We start from the raw sequence: 27,518 nt of genomic DNA on the forward strand, positions 1-27,518 counted from the left end.
CTAATTTTGTCATAAATTTAAGCCAAAATGTATTCTGCTACATGTTTTTGGTAAAAAAAAATCTGTTAAGTGTATAATAATTGGTTTGTGTGATCACGGACATATGTACGCAAATGATCATGTACATATGTGTGCAGGTGATCACGTACATATGTGTGCACATAATCATTGGGACAAGTGATTTTAGTGGGACATATGTGGGGGACATGTTTTTATTATTAGGGACATGTGTTTTATTTTTTGGGGACATGTATGTTTTGGGGACATGTGTGTTATGGGGACATATGTGGGGACTGTGTTTACACTGTGTGGTGTGTTGTGTGTTTACACTAGACTGAAGATCAGTGAGTAAAAAGCTGTAAAAAACAGCTCATACTCACTGATCATCAGCGGGCTGCAGCAATCTGCTCTCCTCTCCTCAGCGATGACTTCTGTGTGAGGAGAGGAGGAGCCGATTGCCTAGCAACCGGCTGTTTGTTTACATCACATGACGGCCGTGATTGGACACGGCCGTCATGTGATCAGGAGGGCCAATCACAGAGCCCTCCCGCCGATCTGAAATGCGCCGCGTCCCGGTGACACGGGCGCATCGGGATCGCGCCGCTGCGCGCGCGATCCCGCTCCTCCTGATGGACGTTCCTGAACGTCCTATCAGGAGTAAACGGCTCCCACCCGGCCGTATATGTGCATTGGCCGGGTGGGAAGTGGTTAAGTACCCCCCGACAGGCCATGTTTGCAGGTTTTCCTTCATCTTGCACAGGTGTTTCAAATCAGAGTCAATGGCTTGGTATTTTGGAAAGCTATTTTATCTAAGAGAAATTCCTAAAACATGGCCTGTTGGGGGTACTTGAGGACAGGGTTGAGAACCACTGCAGTAGAAGATGTCATGTCATCTGTGCCCAGTATTTCCACAAAGAGTTAGTCCAGCGCTGAGCAATCCTCTTTTTTTTTTTTTTTTTATCTTGCTAAAAAAAAAACAAACACAGATAAGTCTGTGTCCCCACATCCCCCACTGCTGTGAGAAAGGGAGACCATTCCAGCTTTACATCCTTCCTTCTTTCTTCTCCAGCTCTCCCGGGATTGGCTGCTCCACACCTCAGCATGATTGGGCATGCAGAAGTCATGTGGCGCCTTTCCTGAGTTTTGACTGGAAGTTACTCAAAACTCAGAAAGATCACAGTAGGAGAGTGTAGAGGTGGGTGGGGAAACTTGTGACATCACGACTCCGCCCATTGAGCTTCAGCAAAGAGACCCACCAATTTCAGAGTTTTGTGGGGCTCCTACTGCTGAAGGAGGTGACATTTGCAATATAGGGAGCCACGCAGGAGGCTTGCATGTATTATATACACACACACACACACATTGATACTGTGCCATTAGTTTATACTGGGTGAGTGGTGGGTTTACATCCACTTTAAGTAAATGACAAATTAAAGCCCAACTCCTGGAAAGCGTAACAATTTAACGTAAAATGATCTATTGCAGCTATCTATTATCTATTTGGCGACTCCAAACTGCATAAGATAAAAGCTTGTTTTTCTAGGGGAGAAGAGAAACACTTTTACAATGTCTCAGGCTTGATAGTCAGTGGGATTTAAAAAATATTATGAGGAGGAGGAGGAATAATGCCCCATCATTAGCATTAGGGGCAGTAACAGTGCCCCACTGTTGGTGTCAGTAGGAGGAATGATGCCTTATTGTAGGTGTCAGTGGGAAGAATTAGGCCCTATCGTTGGAGTCAGTTGAAGGAATAATGCCCCCAAAAGAAAAAGAAGGGCCACACCCATCTCCCGGGCCACAGTTTGGAGACAATTTCCCTAGATCTAACGGAGCAATCAACGAACCTTTGCAGTGCACAGTCCCACTGCAAGGGATAATCTTTTAGTTGCCTGGAGTTGGTCTTTAAAGCCCGACTTCAGCTAACAATTTTTAGATAAATGCTGACTGTTTTTTCAGGTGTGGAGCCGCTTGAGGAGAAAACCATATTGGATTGCTTTTTAGAGGACATTTGACAGGTGATGAGGTAGTGACAATACACTTCCTCCCTGCCTGATGCTGTGTACAGCCATGAGTGGATCTGTGTCAGCATTCAGGCGCGTGGTAAAACAGTGCCTTATCTGCTGGTTTTACCACCCCCCCTGGCTGCATGTGTGAACGAGGCCTTAATGTTACAGTATATAATTTGTCCCAACCCTCTAACTATCACTTTTTCTAGACAGCTTGGCTTGCTGAAGTGAACTATGGGAAATATCAAACATGGCATACGATGCAGTCTGTCACTAGCAATAACATAGCATCTGCCTGTTGCATAACAGGCCCCCCTCGGTGTTACACATTGTGGGATGTTGTACAAGCTCATATACCATACATAAAGCTGCTCTTTATGTATATGTAGCCTTTTAAGCATTTTTGTGTAAATAAATAAAGTTTTCTAAATTTTTTGTATAAAAACCTCTCACAGCCTGTGCCTGTAAAATCCCACAGAAGAGGGTTTCCTAGGTATGACTATTATTGGGATAATGTCACTTTCAAAACACCATACCATTATTGAATGGACTGTTTTTTTTAACTTCAACAAACCAGGCTGTACATTTATTAAACTGTGAAATGCTGGTGATACGTGGCGATAAGAATTTTCACCACTTATCACAGTGATAAGTCCCTAGTGAGGTGTTAAATAATTGGTAGAAATTAAAGTTGTTGTAAACCCTTACAAACCACTTTGACCTACAGGTAAGCCTAGATTAAGGCTTACCTGTAGACAGCGGCGCGCAGGCGCACTGAGCGCGGCATTTCCAACAACGGAGCTGCCGCGCGTGTCGGCTCCCATGCGCATGCGTGGGAGTGACGTCATCGCGGCTCCGCCGAATGACAGTGGTGGAGCTGCGAGACCCCACCGAAAATATGGATGCGCCGGACTACAGGGGACAGCGGTGACATCGCTGGCTCCTGTGTCAGGTAAGTGACACATAATGGGCTACTATGCGATGCATAGTAGTCCATTATGCTTTGCCGGGAATAAAAGGGGAAGTAAACCCATCAGGGTTTACTTCCTCTTTAAAGTGTAATGCCAGTCAAATTCTGACTAAATCTACTTCCATCCTAAGACTATTCTATCTACCCTGTAAAAGAAAAGAAACCTATACTTACCTATTCTTCCAGCGCTGGTTTCAGTGTAGAGGAGGGACAGCCAACAATGACTTCCCTATAGTAAGCCAATGAGTGAAGTCATCGCCCAGGGTCTGCAGCCCTTGTTGCAGCCTTTCCTCTACATTGAAATAATGATAACAGGTGATTAAACCGATGTATAACATGCATAGAAAATGTAGTGATATTAGGTGATTAAACCAATTAAACCAATGTATACCATGTAGACTCTTGACGACATCTTCATGGATGAAACGCGTCAGTCCAATCCTGCTGTTCCCATTGCATCATTTTATCGATTAACAAGCGCTTGTTTTACCTCTTCTAAATGCGAGTGTAAATCTTTCATTTTTTAATAAATTTTGTGTTATGTGGATTCACGCTATGTGTGTTATTTATTCCTTTTTGGCCTTATACGTTTGAATCCATGAGACATTTTATACATCTTGGAGCCTCTTTTTTTGTCAACCGGTGGTCCTTATGAGAAGATTTTTTTTACCCAATTCTACCAATGCCTATATCCATCTATGCCTTATTATCTTTGGTGAAGAATCACCAACAAGTCTGTTTGATTCATAGGGCGTATGTCCTATTGAATCCGCTTTTTTCGATAAGCCACAGTGTTATTGGTGGCTGTGCTCCATCTCCCCCCCCCCCTTTTTCATGCACGTTTAGCGGTGGCTTGATAATTACCACTTGGGGCGTCAAGATACATATGTTTTGAACATTTCCATTTTCAAACACTTTTTTCTCACTCAGTGGACTCTTTGTTCATTCATTTTTTCTATTATTGCTTTTGAATTTATAAGTTATTCACTGTATTTTATGTGTATGGTATATATTGGTTTAATCACCGGATATCACTGCATTTTATATGCATGCTATACATCAGTTTAATCACCCGTTATAATTATTTTAATGTTGCACATGTATACTGTTTGATATCTTGACAATTATTCTAATTTTGATATAGTTTAGATGTGTATTAAGTCATCTATGCGCTTTAGACTACCCATTTAATTTTTAAATTGTCACTAGTGCTGCACCATCACTTTCCCATTTTACTTTTTGCAATTGTCATTTGCGGTGCTGGCAGCTCCGTTCCCCCCCCCCCCCCCTTCGGACAGCGCGGTATTTAGCACATTTTGTTGACTGTCTTCTCTTTACTGAAGCTGGCACTGGAAGTCAGTCATGTCACCGGACAGAAGCGGCTGTGCAATATTGAGTAAAAAAATTGGCTTTCTGAAAGCTTTTACAGTGCTTTACAAGCACATCCTTCCTATATGTATTTCATAAGCATTTCTTTTAAGGCCTGTGACGTTGAAGCAGATGGAGCTATCGGTTTACCTCCCTGCTAACCTTGGCTGCTCTTTTAGAAAGAAGAAAAAAAAAGAAGAAAACCCCCTAAAAAAAAAAAAAAAAAAAGTATTTATAGTACTGTATTCAAAAGCTAAAGCTCCAACTTTCACTCCCAACTAAAAGAGTTGCTTTAGTGACCCAACTTACTTCTAAAGAAGTATGTTCCAATGCTGTGCAGGCAGCTGGATCCTGTAGAAATCTTTTGTGCTGGGATGTCCAGTCCTCTTCCTGTCGCTGAACTTCCACCACTGTGGGAGTTATTAGCTCCCAGCATTCTGTGAAGCTGCAGTGAACAAGCTCCAGACAGGTTTGTGTTACATGCAGTGTACACTATGAAACAACTTTTCTTAATGGAGGAGGAGAAGGAGAGAGGAGAGGGCAGCTCCCGGTTGGGAAATGTTTCACTGCAGCTTCACAGGAGAACTAAAGCTATTAACTCCCGCGCTCTTAAAGTTCAGGAACAGAAAGAAGACAGGGCAATATACACAGAAGATTTCTTCAGGATCGAGTTGCCTGCACACTGTGGGACATACAGTACTTTATAACAGGTATGCTAATTTATTACAGATATAAAGAATGCTGTTTTGGCTAAACTTCAGCCAAAACCATAGCTTTCCCTTAAAATAATGAGCGCAATTTCTAAGAAACATGCAAATCATTTACGTGAGATTGCATTTCCATTTACAGAGCTACAGTTATACCTGTTCCCATAAATATTTCACAGCTTCTGTCTGTACAAGTCGTTCCATTTTCTCCTCATCTTTCTCCTTCTTCAACCTACAGAACAAAAAGAAAATTTCTAACATCAAAACAAGATTTCAGAACAGAGATTCAATGAGCCACAACAGTTTCATATAAAGGATTTGACAATCCAATCTCCCATTGCCTGTTATTCCAAAGGTTTCATTAATTTGTGAAGTTCTGCCTATCCTCCGACTTCTTATCTACATGCCTGGTCCAGGTTAATGATCATAGTTTTAATGCCAAAGACAGTCAGGCAAATTTAATTTTTAGAAAGTTATTAATGGTAGCCCTCTAATGTAGTCTCTCAGCACAAATTTTACTTTAAGTCTTAATGACTTGCTGTCAGCACTGCTGCCCGCAAGCCTTTTGATTTGTTCAACACAGTTTTGCATTCCTGTACAAGTCAAAAAGAATGCAAGGCCTGCTTGTAGCTGGTCAAATGCAGAAGGTCAGGACAGCAACCGGAGGTCAAATTAACTTGTCAATGAATTGTGGGTGAGCTCTGAAGCACTTTAAACTGATACCATCAAAAACAGGTCCTTAATTGCTCTCACTCCAGCGCGTGTGACGATATTTGTACATAGGCACCCCATGCATGTACGGGTGAGTTTAAAAATAAATAAATAATGGGTTCGGGGGATTGTTGGGTGGGTTTAGTGCTTGGGTGTAACTTTTTTTATTACTATTATATTTACTATTTTTTGACAATTTTTTTTATCTCACATACGGGACACAAAGTCCCCATGTGACAAATGCAGCCCACAATACATTACTGTCTTCCATGTCCACGGCGGCCAGGGAAAAAGTGACAACAGAAACCAGAAGTGACACACAGAAAGCTGACAATTGGCTTGTGGAGTGTATGTAAAAACCCCTCCTGCTGCCACCACCATATGATGTGGCAGTAAAGGGTGAGAGAAGCTCAGTAATTTTTAATCTACTGGGGATGCTTGAATGCGTGGGAACTTTTTATTAGAATGGTGAAATAAACTATTAAATATATTTTTGGTTAGGTTGAGCATTTGATATATATTTTGATAACTGCTGTGTAGAGGTTGCAATTATGTAAGCATTTCATATACGTGAATGAAATCATGGGTTCACACTTCCACATAGCTAGCACACCCAAAAGAGACTTGTACTGACATCCAGTGAGAACCAGGGCACAAGCCTATTCCACATCTATAGCTTACTTCTTAGTACACAGGGTCTATTGCCTCAGGAAATCTCTAAAATGTAGGTTTTCCCATTCATTTCTGTTTGGCAACAGTGGTCATCAGAACAAATAGAGGGGTTTACCTTTCCAATGAGGAGACAGACAATAAAAACAGGGTCTAACCCCTCTACATTCTATCCAAAACTAAAAAATGTCTGTATGTGCATTCATAGGTTTGTAGCACACGCTCACATTGACTCAAGGACTACATTGGGCTTTTAACTCTGGGCCTTATTTTTTTCATTTGGGAATCTCATTTTCATCTCAAGTTTTTCCTTTCTACCCGATTTAAAAACTTTTTCCACACACACAAATGAAGGAACAAGCGAAAATGACTAAAATATGTTTTCATCTCAGTCTGAGAAAGAGAAAAAGATTCAAGATAAATTTGGCCTCAAGAGTAATTCTGTTTCTTTTTTACTTAAACTGGCTTTTGAATGAAAAGTAGGTTTAAAACAACTACTGCTCATATTACAGCTGCATTTATAGTTTCCATCCTAAAAAAAAGTTGAAAATGTTATAAAGTTTAGTAAAGACCTGTATACATATACGTATTTTAATATTTATTTATTCTTTTCAGGTAACAAATCTATGGCTTTCACTTACTACACTCCACTGAAACTGCCCTACTAATGCTCACTAATTTACTAACTGCTAAAACCAATGGCCATGACTCTGTACTCCTACTACTTGACCTCTCTGCAGCCTCCCCCTTCCTCAAAAAACTCCACTCTTTTGGCCTGCAAGTCTCTGATCTTTCCTGGTTCTCCTACCTATCACACCCAGTTCCTTCAGTGTTACCTATAACTCTGTCTCCTCCTCTCCGCTTCCTCTTTCTGTAGGGGTAACCTAAGGTTCTGTCCTTGAACGCCTCCTCTTCTTCATTTACACCTCTTCTTCTGGTCACTTGATAAACTCCCATGACTTCCAGTACCATCTTTATGCTAATGACACCCAAATCTAGCTCTCTACTCCTCATCCCTTCAGTCTCCTCTTGCATTACTGACATATCCGCATGGATGTCGCAGCGATTCCTCAAACTCAATTTTTCTACAACTGAACTCATAATATTTCCTCCGACCCGTGCCCTAACTTCTCCATCTCGATCTATGATACAACCATCAATCCCTCCCCTCATGCTAGCATGGTAGGTGTAATCCTGGACTCTGACCTGTACTTTCAAACCCAAACCCAATCACTGTCCAAATCTTCTAGACATCACCTCTGTAACATCTAAAAAATACACCACTTTTTACCAGTTGAAACCACTAAGCAACTTATTCACTGCCTTGTTTTTTCGCGTCTTGTCTATTGCAACTCCCTCCTTATTTCCTTACCTCTTTGCAAGCTATCGTCTCTTCAGTCTATCATTAATGCTGCTGCCAGACTGATCTACCTTACCAACCACTCAGTGTCCACCACCCCTCTCTGCCAATCCCTCCACTGACTTCAAATTGCCCAAATAATAAAATTCAACACATTAATAAAACATACAACTCTGCTCGAGCTACATCACCAATATTGTCTCCAAATATCACCCAAACTGCCCTCTCTGCTCCTCCCAAGATTTCCTGATCTCTAGCTCCCTTGCCCCCTCCTTCCATGCTCATCTCCAGGATTTCTTCAGAGCCTCTCCCATCCTCTGGAACTCTCTAACTTAATCTTAGTTACAGTTACATAGTAGGTGAGGTTGAAAAAAAAAAAAAGACAAGCCCATCAAGTCCCACCTATGTGTGGGATTATGTCAGTATTATCTAGTATATCCTTGTAGGTTGTGATCGTTCAGGTGCTTATCTAATAGTTTCTTAAAACAATCAATGCGCCCTGCTGAGACCACCTTTTGTGGAAGGGAATTCCACATCCTTGCTGCTCTTACAGTAAAAGAACCAAGTAGTTTAAGGTTAAACATCTTTTCTTCAAATTTTAATGAGTGGCTATGAGTCTTGTTAAACTCCCTTCCGAGAAAACGTTTTAGCCCTATTGTGGGGTCACCAGTACAGTATTTGTAAATTGAAATCATATCCCCTCTCAAGAGTATCTTCTCCAGAGAGAATAAGTTCAATGCTTGCAACCTTTCCTCATAATTAATATTCTTCAGACCATTTATTAACTTTGTTGTTCTTCTTTGTACTCACTCCATTTCCAGTATATCCTTCCTGAGGACTGGTGCCCAGAACTGGACAGCATACTCTAGGTGCGACCAGAGTCTTGTAGAGCGGGAGAATTATTGTTTTCTCTCTGTAATGAATCCCCTTTTTAATGCATGCCAATATTCTGTTTGCTTTGTTAGCAGCAGCTTGGCATTATATGCCATTGCTGAGCCTATCATCTACTAGAACCCCCAGGTCCTTTTCCATCCTAGATTCCCCCAGAGGTTCTCCCCCCAATGTATAGATTGCATTCATATTTTTGCCACCCAAATGCATTATTTTACATTTATCTACATTAGACCTCATTTGCCACGTAGTTGACCATCCCATTAATTTGTTCAGATTTTTTTGCAAGGTTTCCACAACCTGTGGAGAAGTTATTGCCCTGGTTAGCTTAGTACTGTCTGCAAATACAGAGATTAAACCAGGTCTTCTATGAAAAATTCAACAGGATCGGTTCCAGCACAGAACCCTGGGGATCCCACTACCCACCCCTGACCATTCGGAGTATTCCCCATTTATCACCACCCTCTGAACTCATCCTTGATGCCAGTTTTCAATCCATGTACTCACCCTATGGTCCATACCAACGGACCTTATTTTGTCACGTAAACGTTTATGGGGAACTGCGTCAAATGCTTTTGCAAAATCCAGATACACCACGTCTATGGGCCTTCCTTTATCTAGATGGAAACTCACCTTCTCATAGAAGGTTAATAGATTCGCTTGGCAAGAACTATTCTTTATGAATCCATGCTGATTACTGTTAATGATACCGTACTCATTACTAAAATCTTGTATATAGTCCCTTATCATTCCCTCCAAGAGTTTACATACTATTGATGTTAGGCTAATTGGTCTGTAATTCCCTGGGATGTATTTTGGGCCCTTTTTAAATATTGGTGCTACATTGGCTTTTCTCCAATCAGCTGGTACCATTCCAGTCAGTAGACTGGCAGTAAAAATTAGGAACAATGGTCTGGCAATTACTTAACCGAGTTCCCCAAGTACTCTCGGGTGCAAGCCACCTGGTCCCGGCGATTTATTAATGTTAAGTTTCCCAAGTCCAATTTTAATTCTGTCCTCTGTTAACCATGGAGGTGCATCCTGTGAGATGTCGTGAGGATAAACACTGCAGTTTTGGTTACTGAAGCCCCCCCGATTCCCTCGTGGAGACTGATAAGAAGAATAAATTCAATGCCTTCGCCATCTCCCTATCCTTTGTAACCAGATGTCCTTTCTCATTCTTTATGGGGCCAATATGGTCGGTCCTCCCTTTTTTACTGTTTACATACTTAAAGTCTGAATGCCGAGAATGATCCCTCAACCTTACATTTTTTGAAGGCCTTCTCCTTTGCTTTTATATGCATTTTTACATTGGAGTTAAGCCACCCAGGACTTTATTTTAAAATGTATTACCCAATGGCATGCATTGGCTAATGCCCTTATTTAATATGCTCTTAAAGCAAATCCATCTCTCCTCCGTGTTCTTTGTTCCTAAGATTTTATCCAAATGTATGCCTTCTAGCAAGGTTCATTGTTTAGGGAAGTTGGCTCTCTTGAAATTCAGTGTCTTTGTATTCCCTTTATGTTTCCTGTTTGTGCGATTTATACTGAAGCCAATTGACCTGTGATCGCTGTTACTTAAATTGCCCCGTATATCCACATCCGTGATCAGGTCTGTATTGTTGGTAATCAGTAGATCCAGTAAGGCTTCATTTCTAGTTGGTGCGTCTACCATTTGACCCATAAAATTATCTGGCTATCTCTTACTCTGTCTACTTTTAGGTGAACCCATGAAAACTCATCTCTTCAGGGAAGCCTATCCTGCCTTCAGCTAATAACTATATCTGCAATTTTTCCCATCAGTTCATCCCCCACAGTTATTACCTTTGGTTCCACCAGCCTCTCCCTATTAGATTGTAAGCTGTCAGGAAAAAGGCCCTCCTAACCCTCTTGTATTGAATTGTACTGCTGCTGTACTGTCTCCCTATATATTATAAATCTCTGTGCAAACTATTGGCGCTATATAAATCCCGTATAATAAATGTCTAAGCTTCACTTTAGTAAATGCAAAACATCTAAGAATGCTGTAGGTCATAGGTGATACATTTTGTACTATTCTGTAGTCCTTTTTATATCAATATTTTTAATAAAAAAATTTGTAATGAGCATTACATGCCACCTTGCATTTTGCAGCTAATTAAGACTCTAATGCTGGCCACCTAGAGTGGCAAAAGTTGATTAAAATATAGACTAAGTGGGGTGGAAAATGAATTGAGTGAACAGCGAATACATCCTATCAGATAAAGTCACTGTTTGGGTAGAACAATACATGTGGATGGGGAATCTACTATTTCCACTTGTTTTGCTGCAGGCTGAACAAGAAAAATAAAAAATAAAATCTAACCATCTATGGCTGGCTTAAGATCAATGCTCTTGGCTACTGAGTCAATTGACTGGCTATTTGTCCTTAACCACTTAAGCCCAGGACCATTTGGTTGGCCAAAAGACCAGAGAGTGTTTTTTTTTGCGATTCAGCACTGTGTCGTTTTAACTGACAATTGAGCGGTCGTGCGACCTGGCTCCCAAACAAAATTGATGTCCTTTTTTCCCCACAAATAGAGCTTTCTTTTGGTGGTATTTGATCCCCTTTGCGGTTTTTATTTTTAAACAAAAAAAACGCATTATTTTTTACTTTTTATAAATAAATATCCCCAAAAAATACGTTAAAAAATTTTTTTCCCCCTCAGTTTAGGCCGATACATATTCATATTTTTGGTACATTTTTTTTTATTGTTTTGCGCAAAAGTTATAGCGGCTACAAAATAAGGAATAGTTTTATGGCATTTTTATTAAATGATTTATTTATTTTTTTACTAGTAATGGCGGCGATCAGCGAATTTTATCGTGACTGCCACATTATGGCGGACATGTCGGACAATTTTGGCACGATTTTGGGACCACATTTATACAGCGATCAGTCCAATTAAAATGCATTGATTACTGTGTAAATGACTGGCAGTGAAAGGGTTAACCACTAGGTGGCACTGTAGGGGTTAAGTGTATCCTAGGGAGTGATTCTAACTCTGTGGGGAGGGGCTGTGACACATCACTGATCACCGCTCCCGATTACAGGGAGCTGTGATCAGTGACAGTGTCACGAGGCAGAACGGGGATATGATTGTTTACATTAGCATCTCCCCGTTCTTCCTCACTGTGAGACGATCGTGCGTGTCAGACAAAGTCCGTGGGACCCGCGATCACTGAGCTCCTGGCGGGCGTGTTAGCCGCTTAAAAGGGCCCCATACAGGTATGTTAATCTGCCTGTATGTGCCCTGCCGCAGTATATCTGCATAAGGCGGTCGGGAAGCAGTTAATGTACAACGTGGCTTATTTTAAGTCAGGCACTTATATTTGTTGGGATGCCTTGTTCACAACATGTCTATTATAAGTAATGGTAATATATGAGTATGGCAATAACGAGGTCACTTTTAAAAAAGCAGACTGATCTTACTGAGGCCATAACCTTGCTTCAAAAAATTAGCACCACACAGCTCGAATGTACAGCAAGGTGCTTTACATACCGTATATACTCGAGTATAGGCCGACCCGAATATAAGCCGAGGCCCCCAATTTACCCCCAAAAAAACTGGCAAACTTATTGACTCGTGTATAAGCCGAGGGTGAGACATGCCTGTCCATCCCTGTGTGTGTGTCCGTCCATCCCTGTGTGTCCGTCCATCCCTGTGTGTCCGTCCATCCCTGTGTGTCCGTCCATCCATCCCTGTGTGTGTGTGTGTCCATCCATCCATCCCTGTGTGTGTGTGTGTCCATCCATCCATCCCTGTGTGTGTGTGTCTCCATCCATCCATCCCTGTGTGTGTGTGTCTCCATCCATCCATCCATCCATCCCTGTGTGTGTGTGTCTCCATCCATCCATCCCTGTGTGTGTGTGTCTCCATCCATCCATCCATCCCTGTGTGTGTGTGTATCCATCCATCCCTGTGTGTGTGTGTGTCTCCATCCATCCATCCATCCGTGTGTGTGTGTCTCCATCCGTGTGTGTGTGTGTGTGTGTGTGTGTGTGTGTGTGTGTGTGTGTGTGTGTGTGTGTGTGTGTGTGTGTGTGTCCAGCCTACCTGTGTCCCGAGCCTTTGTCCCGAGCCTCCGTCCCGTGTCGTGCCTTGCCTTCGTCCCGTCCCGTCCCGTGCCGTGCCGTGCCTTGCCTTGCCTCCGTCCCGTGCCCTCTTCGTCGGCGGCCATTGTAAAATTCAAAAGCCGCGCCTCCTCCTTCGCCTGTGATAGGCGGAACACTGAATTTCCCAGCAGCCTGTGTTCCGCCTATCACGGACGTCGTATCATCCTCGTCCGTAGTACGAGGATGAGACGATGCCCGTGATAGGCGGAACACAGGCTGCTGGGAAATTCAGTGTTCCGCCTATCACAGGCGAAGGCGGAGCCGGAGGCGCGGCTTTTGAATCATAGAATGGCCGCTGTCTGTCTGCTCGACACGCTGATCGAGCGGGCAGACAGCGATGACTCGAGTATAAGCCGAGGGGGGCACTTTCAGCCTCAAAAAAGAGGCTGAAAATCTCGGCTTATACTCGAGTATATACGGTATGTGCAATGCACTCCTTTGGCTCTGGAACTCCAAAGCAAGTGAAACACATAAAAAAAAAAAAACGACAACATGGATTGAAAGGAGAGCCGCAGGCTGCACAACATAACCGTCATTGTATACATGGGCTGTAAAAATTCAGACTGTGTACAGCAACAGTGTAGAACGAATAGCAACATCATCCGCTTCCTATTATAAATTATTGGCCCCTATGTAACAGTAATAGGGTACTGTAGATTCACGCCTAGTGAAGTGCAAAGTTCAATATTGTTTTTAACCATGCTGACATGGTAAAATGCACAGTTAATGGTCAGCATGACATTTAGGCAAAACGCATTTCAAGTAAATTGCTAATGGCAAGTCTTTTAAAATTATGTAATGCTATTTTAGAACAGTAAAGAATGTTAACAGATAGTAAATTTGTTTCAACTAATCAGACACCATTTCTAGCCACTTTTTGCACCCATCCTTTAGAATGTCCCCTTGTGCAGCGGCAAAATTATTCTTTACTACAAAAGCAGCAATAGCATCCTCTTTGAAACCTACCTTATGACTTCTTCACTTAAGAAGACAATGTATTCATGCATTCTGCTTAGTCTGATTTCATAGAATACTTCCTTGATTTTGGGATTGTTTTTCCTTGCGTAGTAGCCCCTCCAGAGTGACTGAAGTTTTGTAGCGGCTTTGTTCATACAGTTTAGCTTATCCGCATTATTGTTCTGAAGACAAAATACTTGGCTATTTTCTCCATTACTGCAATAAGAGTCATCGCTTTTTGGCTTTACATCAGAAGATGTCAAGTTATCAGTGAGGCTTGCTTTTACATTCTCATTTAACATAACGGTTTGATTAATGGGATTGTTTTTACTTTCCACTTCAGATTCTACCTGCTCCTCGTATGAACTTGTGGAAAACATCTCAGTTTTTTTTCTATTAAATTCCAACACAGTTTCATTGGCACCTGCTTCATTTGACAAGCCTGGTACTCTCATTTCTACTGTGGGGGATACCGGGGATAAACCTGGCGCAACAGGCATAAAAGTTGATTCAGAGGAAAGAAGGCTACAATTTAACTTGTCTTCATCCGTCTGGATATCTTCTAAATAAAGACTATTATAGTTTGAGGTGCCAGAATGAGCAGGACTAAAAGGAAGGTTTCTTGAAGCATAATCTTCACTGTCACTTGTACCAAGCCAGTTGTTAACTCTCACAGTAGGCTCTAGGAAAACAAAATAAAATAGTTCAAGGAAGGAAGACAAAAATACATAATATATTATATATACATATGTAAAGGTCACATGCAACCTTACATAAATCTTAAAAATGGAACGGAAAGAATGCCACATTATAAGTAGAAACAAGTTTAACAACTATTGAAATATGAAATAGGTGGAGAATGTCTGATGCTGCTATTTCAAACAAGAGTTGGAACTTCAGCAAAGTAAAAATACTCAAGTCTGGAAAGTTTGCAAAAACAGGTCCATTGATGTAAGGTTCAAATGGAAAAATAGTCAGAAAACATTGAAATTCGACATGGAGCAGTAGGGAATGTTTTGTTAAATATACTTGAAGATAAAAGGATAACAAGGAATCATCCATTTCACATAATATACATTTGCCCAAAATGCTTCTGCCAAACATTCAAGCAAAATAGTTTATCACTATTAGTTGGAACACTGCATCTTACGCAACCAAACTCAGTTTCTGACAAGCTAAAAGCCCATATTATTCACTGCAAAAGTACAAATACCATAAAGGAAATGTACTTTGTCTGCTTACCACAATCATTAGATCGCAGGAGAGGTGGAGTTGAAGTCCGTGGCTCAGTGAAGGAAAATGATCTTGTAGTTGGTGTAAAGGAGAGATGGCTTTCGTTGCGAATTTCATTAGGATTCTGGTTTATTAACTGTCTCTGGTGCAATCTATTAAAAACAAATATTTGCATCAGTGCTCAAAAGAAACCCAGTCATCTGCACGGACCCACCATGGCATGTAAATGTAGTCATGTGGTACAAACAATCAGCTAAACTGGTTTTAGTACTTACCCTAAAATCCATTCCTTGGAGTTCCTTGAGGGCATACAGGAATTCATAGACTGTTAGGTTTTACTGTTGCAAACAGGGGGTACAGACCTTGGCAAAAAAACTGTGGACCAGCCTATGATTACTCCTCCTGCTCCCAGCATGCCTCAGTTTTGTGTCAAAGCAGTACTAAGCACATGATCATAAACACAGGGGGGAGGGTTCCGTGTCCCTCAATGAACTCCAAGAGCAATACATTTTTTTTAATCTTCATTGAGGGACACAAGAATTAACAGACTGTTATGATGTCCAAAAGCAAGACCAAAAGAAGGGAAAAGATAGATATTCTGGGACTAGACTGGTGAGTTGAAAACAACCAGTCTAAGGAGAACTAAAAACATCCTCCATGGAACACACAAAATAGCTCTAGAACAACCCTTCTGAAGAGCATTTCTGTCTTTCCCTGGAATCTAGACAAAAAAGGTCCCAAAATGCAGCTGAACCCCCTAATTCAATGAGGCACCAGTATCTGTGGAACAGGGGACGTATTTGTACAAACAAGAATATATGCCTGGTTAGAAGTCCAAACAAGGGAAGGCGACAGAAGGAAACTGTGGTGACTCAAAGACAGTCTCTTCAGAGATAGACTATTGGGACTCTGGATTTAGGTCAGAGGTGATTACTGCAACTGGTGGCCTGTCCTAAGGTCTCTGAAACATCAGTGTTAGATTCTTTGGAGCGTGGCACTGGAGAACGCTTAGCATCTTTGTGGTCAGTATCTGTGATGGATTGCGTTAACATGGCTACAAAGTCTTAGGTAACAAAATAAGGGGCCCCCTGGCTCCAGGTTAGAGGATTTGACCACTAGAGTAGGCTACTACTAGGGTAACCCATGGTAGCAGGACTGTCCCCTTGGTGTCTGCGTATCGATTGCATCTGCGTAACAACGATAAAACAAGTTGCAAAGTGTGGAGTTATGGCCTCAGGTACTCACAGACCCAAGGTGCTAGTGCTGATGAAGGTTGGACAGTTGGAGGTGACCGGGTCACTGTAGGAGTGCAACAGAAACAAGCCAGAGATAAGAGTTCCACATCGTGCTCTGCAAAGATAGTTTCTTGAAATTGAATGGCAGGACACAGCAGGTCACACCTGGGTTTTTATATGGCTCTAGTCCTGGAAAACTCTCTACAGTCAACACAATATAGTCAGGACTGCAAAACGCTGAAGGTCACACTCCTGGCAAGCTCCACAAACCCCAGTTCACCTGGGTCCATGTCTGGCTTCTAAAGCTATGCCACAGAACTGGAAAGAAGTAAGAAAGCAGGCTGTATCAAACACAAAGGTCTGTAAAGTGGCACAATGCAGAGCCCAGTGCCTGAAGGTTTATCATTATATCATCCAGCCTAGCGAGGTCTAGCCACCAAATTTGTTGATGAAGAAAAGCTATTCTAGACAGCAGCTATATAGAGACCAGCTCAAACAGAGGCGAAGTGAGGAATCTTGACTGAAGGCACAATGGAAAAAAATTCCATAAAGAGAAAAAAAAAAAGCTTTGAAAAAACAAACTTTTCTCAGAAGAGCTGAAGAAAAGGCATCCAACCTCCCTGGTTACTGCAACAAACTGAAGCATGCTGGGAGTAGGCAGGGTTATCCTGGGCTAGACCACAGTTCTTTTGCTTGCCAGTGTTTATTCCTCCTGTAGGTGGCAGTTAAATCTAACAGTCTGAATTCCTTTGTTCCTCAATGAATGAGAAGGCAAAGGATAATTATATTGAGGAATCAATGCGGAATTGAGGAATGCTTAACAGCAAGATCATTCAGCCCTTATTTTGAGTTTTACGAAATCTATTGCAGCCCCAGGTGCATCTCAGAGTTACTGGCAGAACTGTAACCTTTTGTCAATTATTGTAGCAGTTTAAGCACCCTTAGGGCTCATACATACTATAAGAAAATCGGGCAAACACTTTTCGAACGATTTTCGTATAGTGTTTACACAACTTTCAACAGCCGATTCCAGATTTTTGTATGAAAATTCCCCAAAGGGACAAACTCCCAAATTTTTCTCGTACGGGAACAGAAAAAAGGATTTTCATTTAATGTGCAAAATTCGTACGAATTTTCTTTCATTATTCCGACTTGCTGTGAAACATGGGAGGGGGGGGGGGGGGAGGAAAAAAATAAATCGGAGAAACGTTCGCCCGATTTTCTTATTGTGTACCCCACTTTATTTTCCAAAGTGAACTGGTAAAAATGGAATAGGCAACAGGAAGACAGTGCTAGAGCTAAAATGATAGAACAGTCAATAATCTTGCAGGCAAGAAAATGGGCATACCATAAAATGTATAGCTATAGCTAGCAGGGAATCTAGGGGAGAAAAAGAAATGTTAGATAACATTTTTGGGGGGGGGGGGCGTGTCCAAGATGGCGGAGTAACCGGACGTATTTCCCGGAGCTCTGCTGGAGTTTTAAACTAATCTTACCCATACCCGAGTATTATGCTGTCCTGCACTGATGGGAAGATGGTGGATGCCTTCTAAGTCATCAGACAGAGGGAAAGGTACCAGGAGGATCTGTTTCCCACCAGAGATACCCATCGTAGCCGTCCCGGAGCGCCGACCTAGGCCCGAGCGGCGACAGCATGCAAGCATGGAGTCCCAGACGGATGCATCAGAGATGCCCTGCTCCCCCTCGCCAGGGATCCCAGGAGGTCGTGGTGGCTATTGCATCATATCAACCGGTGGTTGCTTTGTGTCAAAACTACCCTCACCAGTAAAATTGAGGCAGTGCAACTGGACGTGGGCCGTATGCAGCAGGACATGGACAAGGTCAAGGTCTGCTCCCACTTCACTGCTGCAATGGGACAGATAGGCCATGCTGAGGACACAGTGGCAGAGCATGATGACGCCCTCCGCACGCTTCTTTCTAAAATGAGAACCCTGAAGTACAGAGTCGAGGATGCAGAGAATCATTGCCGGAAGAACAATATCCGCATTATCGGCCTTAGGGAGCGAAGGGGGAAGAACCCCACGGTCTTTGTGGAGGGTCCTTTGCACTCCATACTGCCTGCAGCCCAGCTATCCCCCTACTTCAGTTGAGAGAGCACACCGCATGCCGCCACCACAGGGGACCCCCTGCAGGTGAGCTACACTATCAGAATAATCAGTTGATGCTGTTCCCAGACTACTCAATTGAAAACGCAGAAACTTCGTCGGTCATTCGATTCGGTTAAAGCTGCACTCCGTACCAGAGGGATAAAGTACAGCATCCTTTTCCTGGCCAAGCGGAGTCATTGACGATGAGGCAGTTTGGTTCTTTAACTCTTCCAAAGGGATGAAGACCCTGGTCAGCACTATAGTCTGACTACAACACCTTTGGCTGCTATTCCTAAGTTAAAAGCCCTGGGATCCAACTATCTTGTTTTCCACCTTTTCCTTTTGCTGGGTTCTCTTCATTTACCCTGCTTTGTCTCTACAAGTTTGGAGGGCTTCTCTCTATTTTGAGATCTCTCCCAGGCTGTCGATGGAACTGTGCAACAGCTGCTAAGTGAACTTTTCAAGTTTTGTGCCCCTGGCCTGGTCCGGGTGAATATTCTGACTCAGGTAATAATAAATCCTTATCCAGCATCTCCCACTGGGAACTTTATGTTTCTTTCTTCAATAGAAGCTCCAGAAGGAGGGCAGAACTAGAGACTTCAATGGGGTGATTTTTACTCCCGTTTTGTTACTTGTCTCCCAAGTTACGGTTGCCTTCGGACTGGTTAAAGGGCATCCAAGCGGTCTCACGATATGTGCGCTAAGCAGGGTGGGGGGAAGGGACGGTTGGCAGTTGCAGACCCTGGTTGGTTGAGTGAGTTTTTTGAGTTTTTTTGTTAGGTTATGTTACTTTTTGTTATGCGGTTGTTTTACACCAACACGTTGTTGTTCCTTTATGGCATGATTTATTTCACTTTGATATACTACATGGCAATAGGTTGCTGCTGAGGGATGTCTTCGGTGAGGGGCTGGCTCTGTTGGGGTGGGAGTGAGGGGAAATCTTCCCAATAGGGACAATGAGGACAAAGAAACCCTTAGAGGTTGTACAACATTCTTCACTTAAAAAAAAATAAAAAATTCTTTGTCTGGGGTTGAACCAGGCGCAGGGGCTCTTCTGAAAGCTTACCACATAACACTGCAGCATTACCTACAACTTTGCTAAACAATGTAGTTCCACCAAGAACACTCTTGGGTTAAACGGTACATTTTGGTTTAATGAGTGAATATTTGTTGGCACAGATAAAATACCACTATAAAACATCCAACTTTACAAACAATTTCCATTGACTTTGTAGATGAACACATGGTGAAAATACGAGAAAAAATGTTTTGTCAACTTTGTGTAATTTAAGGTATTATGCATTTTTACATGAAAATAATTTTAGACATCTGTACCTTTGTTTGCTTAATATTTTCTCTAGTTTTGCATCTTCCTCAGTTTGCAGGCCATTTGCGGAAGTCAAAGGACAGACAGAAGCCAGGTATGACGTAAGAGGTACATGTTGGCCTGGCCTGTACAATCTCCCTTTACCTTGACTATAAAGCCATTCAGCTTTCAGACTAGGAAACAAAAGAAAAAAACAAAAAAAAAAAATGAAAGAGCAGGTAAGCATTGTTATTTAAAAAAAAAAAAAAATGCACAACCTTTCCATGGCGACCGCAATGTCGGCCGCCCAAGGCCGACCCGTGCCTCGGCTATCGGGTCCCAGCGCTGCCATCCTCACTAAGGGAAACAGGCAGAGGAGCCTTGCGGCTTCACTGCCCGTTTCCTACTGCACATGCGTGAGTCGCACAGCACTTTGTGAATGGGACGCGCTGTTAGGAAACACACAGTTCCCAGAACACAGCAAGCCCCATTACCCAGAAGAAAACGCAACGAGGAGAGAAGACCGAAGATCACCGCGGAGTAGGAAGAGGCAGATTAGGAAGACTGCCTAGCAACAGGGATTTCTGGTAAGGTAAAAAAAAATATTTTTTTTCAAATTGTTATTTTTACATTTTTATTTTATTTGTGGCCCTCCACTTTAAGTTAAACAAACCTCTAAAGAGCCAGTAGATCTATTATTTAAATTTTTCTTTCAAATTTCACCATTTTAAAGTAAAACTAAATATGATCTTTTTTCTAATTAAATTTAAAAAGAGGTTTATACTTACCTGCTTTGTGCAACGATATTGCACAGAGTGGTCCTTTACCTTATCTTTAGCAGTTCTCCACCAGCGCTGTCCCCATCTTCTTCCTGCAGGTGCCCCCAAAATAATGCTATTGGGGACCTGTGCTGGTGCGCTCCTGAGCCGAGCCATGTACACCCATAGACACACACACACAGTGTGGCTCAGTCATGCCTCCTGCTCCCTCCTCACAGAATTTAAATGAGCAGCGGGAGTCTATGGGCTCCCACTGCTGCATGAGTTTCCTAGGAGACCAGGAAGTGAAGGGAGAAGACCAGCCAGGACAGGGCTGGATTGATCAGATTGACTTATAAGTGTTTTGGGTGGGGTAGAAAAGGTAGCTAAACAGGGAATGCATTAAGGTAAAAAAACATTTAGACATTAGAACCACTTTAAAACATGCACTAACAAATAATAATCCAACAGTTACCAAATCTAAACTTGACATCATGCACTGGACATACATTTAGGAAGTAAATGTGGACCTATCATTAAAATACATATCCAACATTAATTTATGGGGATAAGATTATATTTTTTTGAGTAGTACCTCTTTATACCAGGAATAAAAAATACAATGCTTTGAGCTTGATCATGTCTCTTATTCTACGGTTACATTTATTACTTTAAACACTGGGATCCCTGCTGCTGATTTTTTTCCTATTACTAACTTACCACACCTTGCTCCATATAGTGTGTCTGACACAAGAAAGCAAGGGCCTGGCTCCTCAACCACACAGAGCTGCTCCCCTAATAACTGCTGATCTGATGACTGATGGAGAAATAATCAAACAGCAGGAGACATTCAGGAGTGCAATTCTATAAGATAAATAAAGCAAAGGCAGCGAGATTTTCACACTGCAGGTCCTCAGGTACACCTTCCACTGCAGCAAGAACAGTGAGCAGCACAGTAGTGCTAATAACACTTCCAACCTTGTGAGAATAGCAGTAACAGGCAGCAGTGCCTTAGATTATCTGATATTGCTGACATACAGCTGTGAGGCTGCAGGCACAGGAGTGCCCAACAGTCACAAGCAGCAGTGCCTTAGATGATCTGGCACTGCTGATATATGACTACAAGGTTGTAAGCATAGGGAATGCACTGCTATTTTCATATGGAATTCCAGGCAAAAATTGTAGATTTTTCAAGGGTATTACTTAGCCCGGGTTCACAGTCGCACTATAACCCGATGCGGAATGCACAGCAGGGCAGTGCGTCCCTGTTCCCCGTTTCAGGGCCGATTCTATGCCTGAATTCGGCCCTGAAACTGAGCCAAATATGCACTCGTTTTTTCTACAGTGCGCTCCGCAGCCGCCCCGGAGATATGTAAACCGCCTCCATAGTGAGCCAGTCACATTCTCCTACTATACAAATTAAATGCGGCAAAACGCACATCTAATTTGCATAGGTGTTAATGGGGGCTCAGATACAAGTAATTTATATAGATCCTTCCTATGAATATAGCATATACTGCATCTTTCATTTTTTGAGTTCAGGTCCACCTTAAGAAAAATAAATAAAAATTATTATATCTCATCTCTTTAGTGCTGGCAATCTGAAACATTTACAAAATGTACATCACACACACACACAAAAATGTGATTGAACAAGGTTATATATCATATGCAACAATTTACCTTTCTTTTTGAGAAACTACATATCCATCTAGAACTCTGAGGTTCAAACACCAACTAACAATGTAAGGTCTGTAGTCAAAGCCAGGTATTGAAGGAGTGGCCATCACACAGGGATTGTTCATGATTGACAACTGTTCCAAGTCAGTGAGACCCGAAAGGAATGAAACCTGGCAAAAGGTAAAGGAGGGATTTTATTGTTGGTAGCTTGTACAAATCATTCGCTGAAGATCTATATAGCAAACGAAATCATAAAACACAGTAAACAAACATTAAATCACCACACTAGTTTAAAATTGAGTGGAGTTTTGACATACTTTCAAAAGGGAATTCACAAAACGACATTATTTTGTTGTGAAGTTATATACAGCGCTAACCTTAGACTCCACTATTTAGCAAGCACCCCTATATATTCCATAGATCCAACTATCAAGAACCCTTAATTTAGTGCAAAGTGTAAAAAACAAGTGCTTAGTCTAGAAAAATAAAATCATATAACAAAATCCAAAAGTCCATTAGTCAGTGAAAGTTCAATCAATAATGTGTTTTTTATTGAACGTTGTTATGTGATTTTATTTTTCTAAACTAAGCACTTTGTTGTTGTATTTACACTTTGCACTAAATTAAGGATTCTTGATAGTTGGAGTAAGGGAATATATAGGGTTGCTTGCTAAATAGTGCAGTCTAAAGGTTAGCACTGTATATAACTTCACAATAATTAATTTATCCCTAGAGTGGGGATTGGCATACAGCTGCTTTGGCTAATACACACATTGGCGTCCCGATGACGGTATCAGTTTTTATCTTTATACATTATTTTGTTATTTAACTGAAGAAGTGAGAATTCTACAATAGCACTTGGCCGTTTGACTCAGTGAATTCTACAATCCTTACTCACAGAAGGGCATATATAATCCAATAAATAAAATAATACACGCCCACGTCAGAGTTCCTCTGCCACTTCCAAAATGAGTTAAGCAGACACTAAAGCTAGTACTAGTCTCCCAAAGACTAACGCCATGCTTTGGAGAAACAGGGTATATCTTCAGTTTTACTTCTTGAATTGTACACAATTTTTGCGATTTTTAAATACCTCCCTATAGGATACTTGAATTATAGCAAGTCTTTTTTTCCAGCAATCATGTAAAGATGGCTTGCCAGTTAATGTATATAAGAAGTCACAATAAGAGAGATGCAATTCACTATGAATAACTTTTAATACTAATACAACAGCACATTTAATAGCACTCAGTCACAAAAATATCTGTGCAGGTAAATATGGAAAACAGACATTAGGCCTTTCTTAATGGGACCCGTTTTAGCCTACAGCATACCAACAATAGAGCATACAAAGAAATTTGTGCCCCGGAGAGCTCAAGTTATTTGGAGCAGATACACTGTGGGATGCCCCAGTGCTGACTCTACACTATGCCTGCATCTTACAAGTAGGGATGAGCTCAGGCGTGTTTGCATGGTCCACGTGCAGAGCCGACTTCCTGGCGGGCTCTGCACGTGGACCATGCGAACACACCTGAGCTCATCCTTACTTACAAGCCTTTCATAAGGATCAGGCTGAAATGTGGCATTTGCAGTGTCCTATGAAATGTCCTCTGTAGTATGCTGCAGAGAACATGCCATGATAGAAGGAGAGCTTGGTCACATGACCTTGCTAGGTGATGTGACTGGGCCACCATCCTTACAGCACTTTTCTTCTCCCAGTTATTACAATGAATGGAGTCTTGCTTGCTTCGACATACCAAACCAAGCAAAGTCGAAGACAGATTGGTAAAGCACATCAGTATTTTAATACCATAGCTTTATAAATGGGCCCCTCAGTGAACCTACACGATAAACACAGTTTAAAAGCCCTCCTTTGGTTTTAAGAGGCATGTCAGCTTGCCCATGAAGACACCTATAGGGGCAAGATGACAGGGTTTCCTAAGAGATACACAGGGGCAGACTGACCATTCAGCAACTCTGGCACTGCCGGAGGGCCCCCTCAGGGTTGCCAGCCTCAGTAAAACCAGGGACAGTATGTAAAAATCTGTGTTTTTTTTTTTTTTTTTACATCTGCCATCTGAAATGTCCCTTGGCGACATCCTTTTGGTCTAAAAATCCAGAGATTATAGCTGCCCCACCTCTACAGTACCTTCTCAGCCAACAGAAATATATCTGTGTATACATGTATGTGTAACCTGTGTGATTTTATACTGTGTGTGTTTGTGTATACTGTGTGGCCCCATAATCTGATTGCCTGGGGGCCCCATAATCTCCTATTGCCCGGGGGCCTCATGAGTTATCAGTCCGCCTCTGGAGATACAGAACATTTTCTGTTAGTAAAGTGGTTCTAAGGCTGAAGTTTTTTCTTTTTTTTTTTACCTTGCATGCACAAAAGGTAAAAAAACCTTCAGTGTGCATCCCCCCCCCCCCCCAAGCCCCCTCAATTCTTACCTGAACCCAATCCAGCGATGTGCGCGAGAGCACATGCTCTCCCAGGTCTCTGCCTCCTTATTGGCTGAGACACAGCAGCGGGAGCCATTGGGAGCAGGGTTTAGGCCGAACCATGTTCTGTGTGTCTCAGACACAGAGGCGGCTCAGGAGCCAACATGTACAAGTGGCCCCCAGAACAAGCAGCTTGCTGTGAGCGCTCTCAGCGGGGGTGGGGGCAAAAAGAGGAGGATTGGGGCCGCTCAGAGAAAACCATTGCACAGGGCAGGTAAGTATGACATGCACGTTATTTAAAATAAACTTTAAAAATTCACACGTGGTTTGAAATACATATACAGTTTTCAAAACAGGTCCACTTACTTCACAGAGGTCTCTGATTTCATTCTCTGCCAAGGACAAAATGGCAAGACACTTTGGGAGGCAGGTTGGTGCTGTTCGTAACGATGTGATGTTATTGCCATGCAGTAGAAGAGTCTACAAGAAAAAGTAAGACACCAATCAGCTTTTTTCATTCTATATTAATGCCATAACTCTGCTTTCTACATACATGTGACTACAAGTGAGTAAATGCTGCACATCACAAACTAAATCTAGGCTCCAGAAAAAAAGTTGGCAGAATTGCTAGTCTGCAAAACTGGTCAAAGAAACATACAATAAAATTGTAAACTATGTAGTCTAGGGGCCTAGCTGACTGAAAACGAATATAACAGCCTGTTTAGGCCTCTCCTATATACATTGAAATTAGATTGTACAAATATTGTACAATTGGATTCCAAAGTGTGTGGTTTGCCTTAAACAGTCCCATGCAGCCATATTTGCTTATTACATACACATGCACTGCCTCCTGTATAGTAGTCATGCCTTATTCCATGTTCCTCTCTCCCACTGCCAGTTTACCGGTCCAGGGGGTATAGCGGCAATCCTTTCCTCTTCATTTAATGGTTGAGGTGACTGGTTAAAAGTGATACTCTATATATCTGCTTAAATGTGATTTTATCTCAGTAGTTGCCAGAGTCTATAAGTATATATTACAAAGTAACAATACTGTAGTTATTTAACACATTGGCATTTTTTTTTTAGAAATGTCTTTTCCTCCCTCGTGATTTAATGGATGCCCTACAGACTTAATACCCTTTTACAAAAATTATAGCTCACAGATATCTCACAAAATCACATGAAAGGCTCGAGATTCCTTTTTTATTATTATCTAGTTGATCTTGCAAATATCGAATTCATTGCCACCAATAATTTATTAATTACTTGGAAATGGCTTCATTTGAAGACACATAAGGTCGGTTACAGGAAATGACTTCAAATCTCACCCTTAAGTATATCAGCTTTGTTAGATCCCCAATCTGGGATATATTATTATCTGACAAATCCAAATGTTGAAGTGATGTACAGCTGTTTATCTGATCGATAACCTGAAGAAAAAAAAATAAAAAATAAGAAAAATAATACAAAATGTTTGAAAATTAATTCTGAAAACTCATTTATAATAAAAAAAACTGTATTACCCTCTAGAACTTGTACAAGCACTGTGGTTGGCTCATAATGCCCAATGTTTGTCAGATATTAAGACAGCATAAATCTTTTAAAAAGATCTGACATTTATAATGTATGGTCAGAAACCTATACAAAAGGCTGAAGTCACAAATTAAGTTTGATCATGCTTGTTAGACATAGAAAAGCAATGACTGGGCCTGATAGATTTACTGAATATATGTGTAGATTATTAAATCAAAAATTGACCATACATATTGTGATGTGTTCATTTAGTACTGAATAATCAGATCCTCCTTTACATTTCAATGTAAGTCTTGCTTTAAAGAAAAAAGTTTGGGATTTAAAAAACAAACAATTATACTCATCTAGGTGGATAAAGCATTGATCGGATGATGCATTTGTCTCTCACCGGCTCTACACCGAGAATTGAGCAATCAAAAACCACTGATCGGTTATTTATCCCCCTCGGCTCTGAGCAGAGAGCTGTGACAGACAGTCATGGGCTCTCTGCTCTCCCCTCCAGCGCTCACTGGAGCACTTGCCTGTGGAGGAGGTGGGAGGGGCTGATTCAGGCTCTTAGCAGATCACTGACAGGCCAAACCAGGTGCTCGTCCAGGCACCTAGGTGGATCCTGACTATATGGTCAGGATTTTTCCTGAGCCAGGATCAGCTGAGTAATGTCAGTTGACAGTGGGCTTTAGTCTGCTGTTTGCTGAAAATGGGTGACAGGAGTGCAGAATGAACTGCAATCCATAGAAGTAGTATGGCCTAAAAAGCTTTGGCTATACTTCTCCTTTAAGACAAACCATTTTGGACAATAATTTGCCTATATATAAGCACATTGATACTATAAGCTTTAGGGATCTTTGTAAGAAAATGGAATATGTTGATAAATCATTAACACAAACAAAAAAACCAAAAAAAAATTACCTTTAAATTGTTCCCCGCAAGGTTAAGCCACGCCAAGTGCACCAAGTTTTTCAGCCCTTCTACATATCCAATGCTATTATGGGGCAGATTCAGAACTCGAAGATGGATTAATTTTGAAACACCCATCATCCGAACAAGGCGATTGTTGGCTACAGACAACTAATAATAGACAAAGACATAGCAATCACTGATGAATACTTATAAAACACAAAATACGTAATAGCAATATAATGACATTTACAGAACTGTTAAGTAATTAAAACCAATTTGGCTTTCTACCACAACAGTATAACCATCCTCTTTTTTTTAAGCAGAGCTATACCAGACCTTCTATAGTGTAAGGGAATCGGATAAAGATTATGTAAAAATGATACTTACCCCATATGCCACAACCTGCTTAATTAAGCTCCCTCCTTGGCCACATCTAGAGCTGCACAATTAATAGTTAAAAAAATCGTGATCGCGATTTAACCCCTCTGACAATTGCTAGAAAATAACTTGGAACCCCCCAAACATTATATATATTTTAGCAGAATTAGC

The 27,518-nt window shown here is 41.6% G+C and overlaps 1 protein-coding gene across 2 annotated transcripts in view; it reads right to left on the minus strand.

Moving 5' to 3' along the window:
- CEP97 (centrosomal protein 97) overlaps positions 1–27,518 on the minus strand; it is a 49,103-nt gene that overhangs the window by 13,396 nt on the left and 8,189 nt on the right. For both annotated transcript variants that reach the window (XM_077482473.1, XM_077482474.1), the window contains exons 3-10: positions 26,979–27,137; positions 25,865–25,966; positions 24,903–25,016; positions 22,098–22,264; positions 19,686–19,850; positions 15,017–15,159; positions 13,784–14,456; positions 5,208–5,283 (exon numbers count right to left, since the gene is read on the minus strand). In XM_077482473.1, coding sequence (XP_077338599.1) covers positions 5,208–5,283; positions 13,784–14,456; positions 15,017–15,159; positions 19,686–19,850; positions 22,098–22,264; positions 24,903–25,016; positions 25,865–25,966; positions 26,979–27,137 — 1,599 coding nt within the window. The remainder of the gene's footprint in view (positions 1–5,207; positions 5,284–13,783; positions 14,457–15,016; positions 15,160–19,685; positions 19,851–22,097; positions 22,265–24,902; positions 25,017–25,864; positions 25,967–26,978; positions 27,138–27,518) is intronic.

This window comes from Lithobates pipiens, unplaced genomic scaffold (genome assembly GCF_037356315.1).
Source record: "Lithobates pipiens isolate NorthernLeopardFrog02 unplaced genomic scaffold, aLitPip1_a1.2 Scaffold_16, whole genome shotgun sequence".
NCBI lineage: Eukaryota > Metazoa > Chordata > Amphibia > Anura > Ranidae > Lithobates > Lithobates pipiens.